The sequence below is a fragment of the Phalaenopsis equestris genome, unplaced genomic scaffold, assembly GCF_001263595.1.
Source record: "Phalaenopsis equestris unplaced genomic scaffold, ASM126359v1 Scaffold000979, whole genome shotgun sequence".
NCBI classification, from domain to species: domain Eukaryota; kingdom Viridiplantae; phylum Streptophyta; class Magnoliopsida; order Asparagales; family Orchidaceae; genus Phalaenopsis; species Phalaenopsis equestris.
Window position 1 is genome coordinate 1,505 of NW_018165418.1, and position 15,765 is coordinate 17,269.

The 15,765-nt window shown below is 36.0% G+C and overlaps 1 protein-coding gene across 1 annotated transcript in view; it reads left to right on the forward strand.

The window, feature by feature from the left end:
• The first annotated feature begins 7,378 nt into the window (after positions 1 to 7,378).
• Positions 7,379 to 15,765, forward strand: part of LOC110032598 (AUGMIN subunit 6-like) — a 54,623-nt gene continuing 46,236 nt past the window's right edge. The window contains 7 exon segments of the mRNA XM_020736271.1: positions 7,379 to 7,702; positions 7,803 to 7,859; positions 7,956 to 8,018; positions 9,441 to 9,462; positions 10,074 to 10,252; positions 10,540 to 10,665; positions 13,779 to 13,935. Of these exon segments, the coding sequence (XP_020591930.1) occupies positions 7,487 to 7,702; positions 7,803 to 7,859; positions 7,956 to 8,018; positions 9,441 to 9,462; positions 10,074 to 10,252; positions 10,540 to 10,665; positions 13,779 to 13,935 (820 nt within the window). The 5' untranslated portion in view covers positions 7,379 to 7,486.

Below are 15,765 nucleotides of genomic sequence, written 5' to 3' on the forward strand. Positions count from 1 at the left end.
CCTACTAAATGCTAGAGGTTAAAGTCAATATGTGGAACTTTAAGTTGAAGTAAAGATAAGAGTTTGAATTTCTAATGGTGAGGATACATTTTCTAGTTTTCTAAGACTAGTCAATAGGAAAGTCCTATGGCTAGACCTAGGCTACTAAAGAAGTTTCTAGACCTCAACCAAAAGTGAGGTCAATAAGATTCAGAGGAACTTTGACGAGTTTGCTTGGGGAGGAATTAGAGATAAGTGTTATTTACTTGTTGTAATTTGTATGACTTTGCTTTTATATTTGAATTCCTAGTTTTGTTGTGTCTTCCCCATTAGTTTTGAGTAGTTTTCTCTATCTTTCTCCTTGTCTTAAGATTTATGAAATGATGATTTGAATTGGTTGAGCCATGAAAATGTTAAAAAAGTTGTGATGATCTTTTCACTTCGATCTTAATTTACTTTCAATCTGGCCAATTGATTTGTTAAAATATGTTGAGTTTTACAACTAAAATGAAGATTACATCTAAGATTCAGGGAGGTCAAGGCCCTTGGAAATTGGGTGCAAATAAACAGGGAAATAAAACTATCGGGCATAGAATTGAAGATTTTAGAGTGACAGACAAAAATCCACAATTCGGTCCTATCGTTTGGGTATTGAAGTGTAGATATTAGCCCTCTGGCGAGGGAAACATGGGAGCTCCGAAGTGAGAGCTAATATCCTCTTGGAATAACCACAAATTCAGTAACCAAGCATAGGATTAGTCAATGTTCTTTATGCCTGGACCGAAGGGTAAGGAATATGCACGCTCTTATTTGGCACATTACAATTTAAACTAATTCACTTTATCCAAGCGAATGATGCTTTCTTATACATTGAATATCACATTAAAAACTTTATTAGTATAATTAGTTATTAAGAGTTATTAAAATTACATATTTATTTCAATTGTCTATTAGTGACACATAAGCAATTTGAATTATATTATTGTGATTAAGTTTTAATTTTCTAAAATCTTAGTTTGTAGTTCTAATATTACTTCTTATGGGATCGATATCCAGGACTCCATTAGAGCCCTGTATTACTTGAGCGATATGTATACTTGTGTTGATAAATGTGACTTTGCAATTATTGAATATTTTATACACATTTTTATCAAATCTATAACCGTTGTCAAGTTTTCGGTGCCTAGCAACATATCAAATTCTTGTATTTTTAAGCATATATAAAGTCGTTGTCACTTTCTCAGAGCTTTCTTCATCAGAACTTTCTTTCATGTTGATGTTGATGGTCGGCCTAATCCGTTCAACAATCGTGTTGGTTCTTCCTCATCCATGTCCCTGACCTCGATCTTGAGTGCACGGGCTAAAGAAACTCTACCAGCTTGATGTGAAAAAATGAAACGTTATTAAGTTTTTGGTGTTTTTGCCAAGGAATTAAATCTTTTAGTAGCAGCATTAAATACTTGTATTTTTAAGCATATATAAAGTAGTGGTCAGGTCCTCTATGGGCTACCACAACGGGCGATAAATGCCACCTTATCACTATTTGGTATACGTGCATCAACATGTGTTCCATCAATTGCGTCAATGTTGTCTTAATGAGTAAATGTTAGGTTTGACATATCATTGCTTACCCTTACAAAGTTAATTATAATGCATCCGAGAGAATACCTTGAAAAAGGGCATATATCGTGCATCACGTGCTATCTCAGCGAGTATCTGCTCAAACTTATAATCTGAGGGTGACATGAGAGGATAAGCTAACAAGCACGCTCAATCCGATTGAGAAATATCTGCTTATTATTTTTTATGAGTGTTTAAATTGCTCCATTGCTCCTCGCATAGACTCATTTTGGGATAATATGAACAATATTATTGCGAGCACCTCACGTGGATTGGTCCTCTAAGATCCATGAAGACTGTGAGATCCTACGAGTAAGTCTAGAAGATCGATAAATATTGTCTAACTCATTCGAAACATATTAAAAAATTGTGTTGGGTGCCCTGCAAGCAACTCTCCAACCCATTTGTTGCCAATATAAGAAGATGTCATGCATGGCGACCGATCAATGTACACATTATAGTACTCGTACATCAAACATATTGCCGTCGGAAACATCCCTTTCCACTTTCTTCTGCATGTATCCATGTGGGCCTCCATCCATCTTATTCTACTTGCATCCATAGTGATGGGTATCCCTAAATGTTTCTCCTAAACAATTATCATTTATATGAGAGTTGGTGACAATAGAAAAAAAGAAATGTTTACAAATAATTTTGAAGGTACAAGAGAGTTCCAAAGCACAACTCTAGAAAGAAAAAAATAGATAATGCAGTGTAAATGTTATAGTGATGAAAAATATAAAAAATATCAATTGTTCAAATGATTATAAAAACGCCGAATATATGACACTCTGCGGGTGACAGGCATCTGCACAAAGAAATCCCTATGGACCGGGTCCTCTAGCAATTCTGTTGCAAAAAGATACAACTCTTCATCCGCATAAATTTCAGCTGTAGCACTTAGGATTTCAAGTGCCTCCGTGATTGTGCTTGAATGAGAAGCCTAACATTCTGCTTTGAAACATGAAACTACCTCAGATAGCTCGTTTCTAAAGGAAGAAGCACCAGATTTTCTTTTATCAACAACCCTCGGACCTTTGGAACGGGAAATAGTTTCATATTCATTCTACTCTGGGCTGGGGACGTCAATGAAATCAACTGAACCTCTAGGGGTTCCCAAATTCACGGCATTTCCAGTGAATCTTGTCTCACTTGGGCTACATGCATAGTTCCCTGTTGCAACCACTCCTCCAAATATGCGGTCTAGTTTCTCCTCCAATTCAGGCTCAATTCCAGAAAGCTTAAACTTTTTTGCAGCAGGCATTACCTACACAGAAATTGATAGACACCCAAGTAGAACAAAATAGAAAATTACAAAATAAAGAAGTTTACAAACAAAGCTTTCCACAAGTCTTTAGCTCACCATTCCTCAGGTGCATCAAATGTTCGCTTCACTAGATCCCAACCATTACCGATAAAACCCCTTTTCAATTCCTTCCAAATTTTCCATTCCTTCTTCATTTGGTCCCACTTGTTCTTCCTTTGCAACCTGTCATATTCCCTGTCTGTACATTCTTTGAAATTTTTTATAATATTTTGCCACCCTTCTTTATTGAAATGGGTTGTTGGTATATTTTCCTATTCAATCTCTTTAATACAAAGATCACAAAATATTATTTTCATATCTTTTTCCCACAATGTAGGTGTAGAAACCTCTTTAGGCTTACTGTCCATGTTATTACTATAAAAAAAATATGAAAAATATTAATGAATATAAATAGTGAACTAAAAAGTGAAAATATTAGATTTGCAAGTATGTAAATACATACAATTAGTGTTAAATATGAACAGATCACAAATTTGTAAATTAATTCAACATATAAATAGATCACGACTCAATTAAAACTAGCAACCTTGAACATACATCGGTTTTAACTGGAAAAAAAATAATTAACTTTTTTTTTCTTTTTGGTACTAACAATATAGACTTCAGTAAATTGTGAAGGAGAACATGACAATTTACCTTTGATCGAGTGATGGTGCAACTGTATATGTTAAATGACAGGATTTAATAAGTCTATGATTTAATAGTAAAATGGATAAGAATGCAGAAGAAAACAGAATCATACAACATCCAAATAAAAAAAACCATCTCAAGAAATCAAGCAATGGAAGAATTCAAATCAATTAAAGTGAGGTGTGAGGTCAACGAGAGTAGAAAAGATTGGTTTGAAGAAATTCCCTAAATACTCAGCCAGTGGCTCATAAAAGTATTGGTTACCCTCAAATCCATAAGTCATCCAAGCTGCTCTATCGCTGTTACTTGGAAAAGTGGGCAGATCTCTAAGGCCCCTAAACCCTAAACCCTAAATATTCAGCCAGTGGCTCATAAAAGTATTGGTTACCCTCAAATCCATAAGTCATCCAAGCTGCTCTATCGCTGTTACTTGGAAAAGTGGGCAGATCTCTAAGGCCCCTAAACCCTAAACCCTAAATATTCAGCCAGTGGCTCATAAAAGTATTGGTTAACCTCAAATACATAAGCTATTCAAGCTGCTCTATCGCCATTACATGGAAAAGTGGGCAGATCTCTAAGGACCCACAAAAAAGAGTGTCTTAGATATGGATGCATGATATTTCTAAACTATAAAAAACATCAAATGAGCAATCATGATCGAGCAATATTGTCCGCTGGCTGGTCTCGCAAAAGAAACGTGAAATAAGTTAAAAAATAACAAATGGCATATGACAGGTAAATATACAGCATCCACATCATAACTGCGGTGCCCGAAAAACATATTTTAGAAATAAACTAGCAAATTCAAGCAAGGTTGTGCTGACAATATAATTCAAAATCAAACAATAAATTTCTATGTGCTTAAAAAGAAATAAATTATGACACAAGTGAAAATATAAATTCCACAACACTTTTAGAACAATTTTATTCTTTCATTCTTAATTTTTTTAAGAAATCTTCAATAACAAATTAAAATTATGAGAGAAAAGAGAAGAGCCACCAAACTCTTTCTTCAAACTAACTTCAACAAGCCAAACACATCTTTTGACGAGTTATTAAAATAAATCCAATACTCTGCTATATATCAGAATTCAAACCAAACATACCAAATCGAGAAATGTTCAAACATCAAACCGAACAACATTCTAACTTAAATATTAAAATTCATACACAACACTCGGAACAAAACCATTTATAGAACTAACACCCACATATCTCCATTATTCTATTTTAAATATTAAAATTCACAACAAATTAATCATAATAAAGAGCATAAGGTCAAGCGCCGAGGACACTAAAAAATATCCTACCTTAACCTAGCAAACCATAATAGGATCACGACTTAAAAAAATAATAATAATGATAATAAATGAAATAACCACAATCAAGATTCAAGGCATGTATTTGCCATTTGGCCAAGGACTATCACTGTAAATCCAGAAAAACAACAACATTACGTAAGGCAAAATGATCATGTACACTTGTTGTCCAAATCTCAGGGCAAGTACCGCAGGCAAATACAAGGAAACAAGAGACCCAATGATACATTTGTAATCTTTCATGCCTTAAATCATGACATAAGAAACAGAACTAGTGAAACGATGTAGAAATTTCCAACTATAGATGCTTACAAATAAGAAAAAATACAGAAATTTTTGACAATATAAGGCTCTATAATTCGGTGTAAGACGGTAGAAAGTGATATTATAGAGCTGCACAAAATTTCTTACAGAGGGTAAAAACCCTAGCATTTCAACAGTCGAAGAAATGAATACCTGCTAGCCTGATTCTCCTCCGCTTCAGCTGTGGGTCTTGAGGTTCTCGCCTGACTTTCGGCGGAGGAGCGACGGAGGAATGGGGCGGAGGAGCAATGGCCGGAGGAGCAATGCAGGAAGGGCAAACGAGTGAGACAGCGAGGGCACGGGGTTTTTGGCAGGGCAAAAGGAGGGCGGGAAGAAGAAAGGGCTCGAGGAAGAAGAACTCACACAACAAGGAGGGAGAAACGAGGGTTCTTGGCAAGGCAAAACGATCCTTTTAGCGACATAGAAGCTCTACCGCGGGGTGAATATCGCTTCCCGCTTTAACTTTGTTGTGCCTCGACGTTGCGAGCCAAACACCTATTTTTTGCAAATTCGGGGCCGCAAAGCCGCAAAAAAGCGGCCCCAAACGGACCCTAAATCTACCCTCTTTTAACCTAACTAACCTTCTGTGACCAAAATACTTGTTAAAAGAGATATTACTTTACCTGATGTTACTGAAGTCTGGTTGAGCACAACTCACAATGGATATTGACAACAAATTGTTATGGAGCATAAAACTCCTTATTGTTCTTATTGTATGATATTTGGGCACAACCTTGATAAATGTTATAAGCTTCACCCTAATTTGAAATCTAAAGAACAAGTTAATAAGAATGGATATGACCCCACTACTTTGGAAATATATGTTCCATCTGAAGAGAAAACTACCACAAAACATGTTATGGTGTCTGATTTAATCGCCCCTGTGGATCCTCCCCCTGAAAATACTATTTCTGTGATCGATGAGAAGCTGGATGGCCCTGGTGAGCAACGTACACTTTCAAACCCTCCTTAGTTGGAGGAAGCACTAGGTGAAGAGGAGACATTTCATGCTTCACACACACTTGAACCTACAGTCGTTGCAACAGTTGACAATCCTTCTTCTGGTGCTCATTAGTTTTTATCTGTCTGACGTTCTGTTTACCAACACGATGATCAGATGAGTCAGTCTTATGAGGAGGAATGACAGGTCTATTCAAGGAGGAAGAAGAAGATTGGAGGCAAGCTTCAGCTTGGGAACCTAATGGATGATACTTTGGTTACTTCGGGAAATGGCTCGACACTCAACAATTTATTATCTGGATCTCGCCCTAGAACTAGAGGTAGAGGCAGAACTAAACTGGCTCGTCTACTTCTTTTCTGCGATTTTGGTATCTTTCCTTTTTTTTGGGTTTCCCTGTATCATTTTTCTTTTGGGGTGTTTGTGTGTGTTGTATCTTATGGGTAGAATGCCTCTATTGGGCCCTCTCATACAACAGTTATGCATCTTTCCTATTTTAATAGATTTAGGCTTTTCACAAAATAAGTAACAACATTTAATTTATAAATATGTATGTATGTATGTATATATTAATTCTATATTAAACTTAATAATAAGTTACAACATTTAATTTATAATCATAATAAATTTTAAAAATTTACATGCTACCACTCTATTAGTTTCTATTCATGTATCTAACACCTAAACGTTAATTTTTACAAACTACCAATAAGATAAATTTCAATTTTTAAAAATTTAAAAAGTGAAACTTTTGATGTGATTTGATGATATTAATGTAAAAAACAAAGAATATGTGCGAGATGTATAAGTGCCTAAGCGATGATGATATCAATGTAAAAAAACAAAGAATATGTGCGAGATGTATAAGTGCCTGAGAGATGAGTGGCAATTATGTAAATCCCTCTAATTTTTTTAAATTATTACAGTGTGATTCTTATATTTATATTTAAATTTTTTTAAATTAAGTGTTATTAACTTTTAAAGTAACATGCAAATTTTTTTATGATGTTAGTTATTTAAATATTGAGATTTATTTAATATTTCATAATCAATTTTTTTAATTACACCATTTTTTCATCTCTAAAAAATTTTATAATTTAATATGTGATCTGATTGAACTTCAACTTTTTTGAATCTTGAACTATACATATATATATATATATATATATATATTTAAAAAATTTTATAATTTAGTATATCATCCCATTGAACTTCGTTTGCGAGAAAAAAAAAAATTCGAGCGAGAGAGAGACTCCACTGAGGAGTGAGGAGAGAGAGAGGCTCTGCCGAGGTACAAGTAGAGTTTGGTATGAAGTGCGAGAGGAGCGAACAGTTTTCTCTTCGGTAGAAATGGCGACGGACCGTGAAAAGGAGAGAGAGGCAGAGCTGGAGAGTGCTATGTACACGAATTGCCTGCTACTCGGCCTGGATCCGGCTATCATTGGCGTGGGCGGGGCAGGAGGGAGTCCCAGGGTCGGCCATTTCCGGCATTCCAACCCTAGATTGGGGGAAAAGCTTCTATACTTTCTTCTCTCGTCCTTAAGAGGGCCCGTCCAATCTGCCAAGGCAAGAATTTCGCTCACCCGGATCGCTATTCCTTTACTTTTTCTTCCATTTGGCTTGGATCTGAGATTCCTCACCGTTTTGGTATTTGGGCATGTGCTAGGATTTCGATAAGGTGTGGCCCATTTACGATTCTGCTCAGTCCCGAGATTTTCGTAAGGTATATATAGTCTGTTTTTTTCAATTAATGATTGTTAGGGTTTACGGGTACCCAGGCGCTGTTTGATTTTTGCTTTGTACTTATGCTTCTGGAAAGATTGTGCAAGGTATAATAAGTGAGCTGGAGCCACAAGGGGCACTTCATTAATAGCAATATGGCGTCTTTTTTATGATCATTGAAGGAATTTTGAGAGCTCGTTTTTGAGTGAAGCATGTAATCTCTAGTATTACAGAACGAACGGTGTGTGATCGCTAGGCAGTGGATGATATATTTGAGGATGCAATGTTATGAACTCTTGTCAAGATGAAGCACAAGCTAGAGTTTAGGCGATTTATCCTTTTTGACGAACTTACTGTGCTTAATGCAATTATTATCTTAAGCATGCTTTCCTTTATGACACACATCTTCAAATTCACCATTTGTGTAGTGTGCCCGGTGTTGGAAAAGAGTTAGTCAGTATAATGTCCTCTTTGATTGTGGTATCAATCCTGCTTTCAAATCTAGTTATGTCATGGTTAGTGAGTTCATTTTTGAACTATCTTTTATTTATGAGATCTCAAGGTCTCAATAGATGCTTTGATTGAAGGATATTTTTAGTTCTTCTGTAGGTAGAATTTTTACTTCCCATAGCTTTTATCCAATGGATGGGTCCTTATGTTGTCTTATGACTACATTTACCTTTGGTTAATTAATACTCTGTAATTTGAGATAATTCTGAATTGACGATGTTGTTAAGCTTTAATTGTTGAACAAAAAGAGAAAATAACGTAGCTGCATATGTTTACTATCATAACATATATGAGTTTCCATTATCCTCATTCCTATGTTCTGCTTCATTCTTTGATGAGGGGAGGGAGGAAATGATGCTAAACCCTATAAGTATCCAATGTTTTTTTTGACCTGATATCTATATTGTAAATATCTATTCAAGTGGGTATGGGAGCCTTAACTTTGATTGATTCTTTTTTCATTAAGAGCCATGTGCTTTCTTGTTTGAAGCAATACCTTATGGATCTGGAGTGATAAGTCATTCTGGTTTTAGAGCTTGGTTTATATAGGATATCATTAAATTGCTTGAACATGCCAATAATTTTTTAGTATTGGTAAATAGAATCAAAGCTACAGAGTATGGTTGTTTAGCTTTTTTCATGACATGAACAATAACTTATGCTGCTAAAGCATGACCAATTTGTTTAATTGATTTTAGATGTTGTGAAAAGGATTTGCACAAATTTAACTGGACAAAACACAGAACACTGAAGATGAATGCTTTTTATGTGAGGATTCACAAATGCAAAGCTCAAATACTTGGAATAAAGATGATATTGATTGGGTTTTATTATGATGTTGATTTTTTTTATGACTGCAATTACCTTTGTTTGATTAATTCTCCGATAGAGGAAAAAATTTTATAAGTAATATGTTAGGCTTAAATTGTTACACAGTTTGATTAATCCTCTGATAGAGGAAAAATTTTTATAAGTAATATGTTAGGCTTAAATTGTTACAAAAAAAGTTAAAATGAAGGTGTTTGTAGGGTTGCATAGCTTTACTATCATTACATAGATGAGTTTCCGTCAGCCTCATTCCTATTCTTTGATTTGTGCTTTGATAAGTGGGGAGGGATTGAGGGAGTGGATAATGTTTAAGGTTCCCATGCTTTTGCTGTTCTGAGATTTATCCCTTGGGCATTCTTCAAAATGATCAAGAAGCCTTGTGACCATTTTATTTCTTATCAATAGCCACGTGTTTCTTCGTTCAAAGCAATGCCTACTGGATTGGGAGTGGTAAACATGCTAAGGGGCTTATTTTGGTGGTAGAGGTTGGTTGACGTAGGACATTATTAGATAGTTTGAGCTTATTGTGGAAAATTGAATCCAAGATACAAAACATGGTTGTTCAGCCTTTGTCATGGCATAGCCTACAATACCTTATATTAATAAAAACGTACAACATATATTTCAGTTGTCCCTTCCATTTTTGTATTTGATGTTTCTTTGTAATTCTCTTAGAATCATTTCTAGATTTCAATTTCTAACTTATCTTTTTAGTGCTACATTTTTTCCTTTATATTATCATTTTCTTTAGTTCTCATTTCAATTGTACCAAAAGTTATTTTCATCTACCATGCAGCTTTCTTTTTAATTTTTTTTCTGTCCTTAATTTTGTGTATTCTCATTCCTGATATCTTTCTTAGGATGTTGATCATGTAAGCTCTCATTTTATGTTTGCTGCAAACCAGATTTGTTGAGCTCTTATGGCAACTTTCTGTGCATGCATTGAGGGAGGTTCATAGTCGCACATTTGCTGCTGATGTAGCTTCTAATCCACTTCCTGCTTCACTAACGGATGCATCTTATCTTCATGCTGCAGCTTTACTTCCTGTAACCAAGGTATTCAAAACATTAACATCCAGTATTTATTGCTTCCTGATCCATTTTATGACATGACTCGAGCTTTGTGAATTGATTTTAAATATTTTTCTCCCCCTTCAATAGATTTTTTCGATGCTAGATATAAAAAATGCTTCAGGATCTTGATTTTATTTTGCTTTTCCATATCCTAAGCATGAAATATCTGTGTTATTTTTCTCCCTTCTTTTAGTTTTATTGTATCAAAATTTTAATTTACCTTTTATTCTTATATTTAAAAATTAATCTGCATCTTTTATTTATTACAGGCAAGGATTGCACTTGAGAGAAGAAAGTTCCTAAAAAATGCAAGTATTGCTGTACATAGGCAAGCTGCTTGGTCCAACTTAGCTAATGAAATGACTGCAGAATTTCGTGCTCTTTGTGCTGAAGAGGTACTAAACTTTTCTTTTTACTTCAAATTTTTATGTTATTTTTTATCTTCAAAATACATCTTTCAAAGTATATCATTATCAATCTTATCCCAATCATTTAGAGTGCTAATTATATGGTATGCTACATAAAGTGTTGACTATATGTATGTATAATCTATGTTGGCATGAGGTTCATGGGGGCTGAAACGCCGTGAGTGTTGAACGTGTTCTCTATTTAGGGTTTCGGTATTCATAATTTCAGATTTCTTGCCATCGGCGTTTCTCCCTAGCTAGGGCTATATCCGAGGACAGGTGGTGCTATGACTATATCCTGCTCCGAGGTGGTGATTATCTACCCACAAACCTACCACTAAAACCTCCCTTAATCTTGTCGCAGTCACTACCTACGCCCATACCCCCGCCTGCTGCAGCCATCCTTATACCTTCAAACCTGTAGCAATAAACCTTCTGGCCCCTTCCCTGCTTCCTCCAAACCTGATCTTACCCATTCCCTACTAACCACAAACCCCCTTTACTTCCTTCCATCTGGCCGTAATCCATCCCACCTCACCACTTGCTGTCGTTAAGCCTTCCCATGGCCCAACCTGTTGTCGCAGCCCATCTCTGCCTACCTTTCACTTGCTGTTTCAACCCTTCCCGTTGTTGCCGTCATCCTTTTCCTACCTTCCACCTTTAATCTCCACCCTTTCTGCTGTTGTCGTTATTCTCTGCATACCTTCCACATGTTGTCTCCACCCTTCCCAAGCCTCTTGGTTGAACCCACAACCCCCAACCTGCACCCACCTACTGTCCAACCGCCACCCATCACCTTTGTCCTCCCCCTATGGTGTTTGAGTGTGTTGTTGCCATTGTTATTTCTGTTATGAGAACCCCATTATTGTAGTTTCCTGTATTTTTGCAATCATATCTGCAGTTTATTGTGTTTTGGGCTATTTTCAATGTCAATTGGTATCAGAACTAGCTTAATCCTAGTTCTATCCTAGGTTTTCTAGCACCATTTTTACCCAAACCACCCTCCCCATAAAAAAATTTTCTTTCATGCCCTCAACCACCTCTTCTAATCCTCAAACCCTAATAATGTCACCATGGAGATACATGCCGAAACCTACCCAGAACGAGATACAGGGAAAGATTTGTCATCTTCATTAGAGGCTTTTTGAAATTGATGATGGAACTCAGGGGGAAATTACTCTCGATCATGATCTGGGTCAAAGAGGAGAATGGGATGTGGATCTGAATCTATTCCATAGGGAAGACTTGAGTGATGAGGAAGATAGGCCCTAGTGCTTTGGAATTCAATATCGAAGGAGCCGAGAGATGGTGCTACATATGGAGGACAGAGATTTTGGTATCAAAATAAATCTAACGGAGTTCGTTGGAGGTGTGGATCACGGCGATTTTATCGAATGACTACGATCAGTTGAGAGGGTCTTTGAGTACATGGAGTGTCAGGAGATTAGCTTACAGCCATTAAATTGAAGAGCACTTCTTTGCAATGGGAAAATTTACAGACAGAGAAAGAGAGAAGGTTATCTAATGGGAGAAAATGAAGAAGGAGATGTAGAGATGATACCTACGGCCTCATTGCGGTCAGGATATGTTTTTGGGACTTCACCACCTTTAGTATAGAGACCTAGCGATGGAGGAGTTTACCACATAGTTTGATTGGTTACAGATAAAGTGTAGGTTGGTTGAGCCTAAAAAATATACCATTCTTTGAAACCCGCTACTAGCAACGTCGTATAACTCCTGTTCTATTAGTCATTGAGAGATGTCCAGACTTTGGTTTTGAAGGTGGAAAGATAATAGAAACAGATCAGACAATAACCCTCATTCAGATAACAATCCTCATTCAAGCAATCACCTATAGCTATAATTACTGACAAGAGTACCTCTGGAGGAGTTGGAAAGACAAGGAAGTGATAAGATAGATCTGTGTGGGAAAAAGCCATAAAAGGGTAGCTCGCCCAGTACAATGCCTACCAAGAGATGCTTTAGATGCCACGAATATGACCAGATAACCTCTAGCAGTTTCACGAGTCGAGTTGCTTTATTCACGGAGCAAGGAGTCGCCAAGGAAGTGGAGGAAGAGGAAGTAGAGGTGAATATAGAGGAGAAACTTCACAGGGGGATAGAAGTATAAACAAGTCGAGTCGAGCACGAGCCACCCTCAGTTTGAGTTTGAGTTTGAGCTTGATTAATTTTATCGAGTTTGATTTCGTGCTCAAGCTTATGTCTTGGAGTTCGAGCTGACTTGTTTATTATTAAAGAGAGAAAATAATATAAATTTAAGGTATTCTTATAATAAATGAAAAATTGAATGAGCAATTAAGAGAGGAATAATAGGAAATCACTTAATATAAAATATAAAATATTATTTTTGTTAAATATTTTTAATACTTTAAAGATAAAGTCTTCAACTTTAATATATTTTTAGTATATTTTATATTAATATTTTCTTAAACGAGTTGACTTACGAGCTAACTAATCGAGTTGGGGCTAGCTTGAGCTTGGCTTGTTAGCTCATCAAAGCTCAGTTCAGAAGCCACTTATCGAGCCTAGCTCGAGTCGGCTGACGAGTTGGCTTGACTCACTTACAACCCTACAGGGGGATGAGAGAGAGATTCTAGTCATACGGAGAACCTACAGACGGAGCCGGAGAAGAATCAGTCATGGCTGGGGCACAATAGTTTTCACACCAAGTGTATGCTGAAGGACAAAGTTTATAGTTTTATTATCGATTTTGGGAGCTGTGAGAATGTAGTATTCACGTTGATGGTGAGAAAATTGGGATTGGCTACGCAGAGGCATCATCAATCTTTTATATATCTTGCTATGATTGAACGCGTTTTGTTTGTTTCGTAATTACTAATGCTAATTTTGGATCCACCACATATGTTTTTGATGACTCCAACATACCTTTACCACATTCCTTTTTTTTATGATTTAATGAAATTGATATTGTATATGCCTTCATACATGACATTAGTTTTATCTTTTTTTTTTCCCTCTTATTATTAACATTTGCGTGTTTCATATTCTATATTCTTTATGTTTTGCTCCTAGCATCTGCAAGTACCAAGTTCTTGATCATTTCAGTAACATTCTTTCAGGCATATTTGCAGCAAGAATTAGAAAAACTGCAGGATTTGAGAAATAAAGCAAAGTTAGATGGGGAATTATGGGATGATCACATCTCCACTTCTAGTCAGAATGCCCATCTGGTTTCGAAAGCAACCCGCTTATGGGAGTCCTTATTATCTCGAAAGAGTAAGTTCTTTGCATTTTAAGTAGTTTTTGTTTCATGGTTCATATATCAGTTAGCATCGCATTGTTCTTATCTTATAAGCACCTTACTTATGAAGCATAGATGCATGCTGATATGGATGCATTTTTTTGCATATTTAAATGCAAATTAGTCTGCTGGAAAGGCAATTCTAACTTATGGATATTGGTAAATTTACTTTTGAAAACTCTCTGCATCAGTCATTTATGTCATCAGGTTCAGCTTATTAGTCATGCACTTCACTTTTTATGTGGGCATTTTATAGTTGGAAATGTTCCGTTCCTAAACTAATGCAAAAGAATAACTTGAAAATGAGGAAGCAAAAGCGAAGTTTGAGTTCAGAAAAAAATAATTGTTTACATTCTTTTGCATCTCCGTTGTGGACATACTCATATCAAACAGTGTTAGGTTTATGCCAAAGTGCTTCACTACTTTTGCATTTTTTAGTGGAAAGAGAGAATGAGTGTGTTCCAAGTATTTTTACTAACAGTGTCACTGGGATAAAATTTTTACGATGTACTTTCGGTTTGCCTGGATTTTGATATTTATCAGCTGGTTTCACCACTTGCTTCAACCCTGCAGCACCATGCATGGCCACAGATGTGCTGCTTCCTTGCATTTTCTTATCCTGCACATATGCATCAAACTGATGGGCTGCAACTTACTGAATTGCTTTATTTTCTATTATCCTTTTAGTGTTAAAAGCTGTTATTTGAAACTTCATTTTATGTTTAGGAATACATTATTTTGATCTCTAAGGTCATGAGATTGATTTGTATTCTCATCTCTCTATTCGGTGGTTATTTTGCTCGAAGAATAGAATTGTTGGAAAATTATAGCTTAAGTTTCCATCTTTGTAAATTATGTGCTTATCATATGAAAGTAAGTTTAGTTTGATTTCAAATCTCTCATCTTCATAGATGCTTATTTAGGGTTTGTTTGGGTTAATAATAAGTTGTTGCGCAGCAGCTGCTATAGGAAGCTGATGCCGATAATTTGACAGTTTATTTGTTTTTTACAATTTGAAAACAGTTGTGCTACATCTGTTTCCGGACAAATGACCATTTTACCCCTGTATAGTAATGTTTTTTGTAACAGAACTGTTTATAGTAGTACATTCCATACTTGAGAGCAAATATTTAGTGCAAAACATTACAAAATAAAGATAAGACATCTCACTAAACAGTGAGTAGCATTACTATAAAAATTAAGAAAATGACTACTAAATAACATTAAATAAAATGATAATATTATTTTTAAAATGCAGACGGTGTATGCCACAAGATAAGCCGTCCTTCAGGGAGACTCGCCATGCCCGATCACTCTCGAAGGTGGAATCTTTCAGTCCATCTGCCTACCTGTAAAACCGTTTCCCGTAGGTATGTAGCTTACGTGAAGTGAGTAGGGAACACCGAGGTCTGTAATAATAGTGCAATCTTCTAGAGGTACCTGAAATCCTTAAGCTCATCCCTCTTGAAGCCTTAAAAACATAAACTATTAGACATAACATTAGTAAAAATTTAATAACAGAAGTAATTATTTAAAGTATTATGCAGCTGTGAGGTCTTAGAGAACTCGGCGTGTAAAACAACAAACTTTCACTACAAAAAGGTAACAGACCTTATAAAAAATTGGTTTTTAGTTGCCTTTAGCCCACGTAATACTAAGTTTGTCGGCGTCACATATGCATATCACCAAAAAAGGCCGTTAAGAAGAATCTCAAAAACCATAGCACCGAAAAGAGAGAGGAACGTTGTTGCCTTCATTAGGATTTCACATGTGACACCAATCAATAGTGACATACAGACCATCCA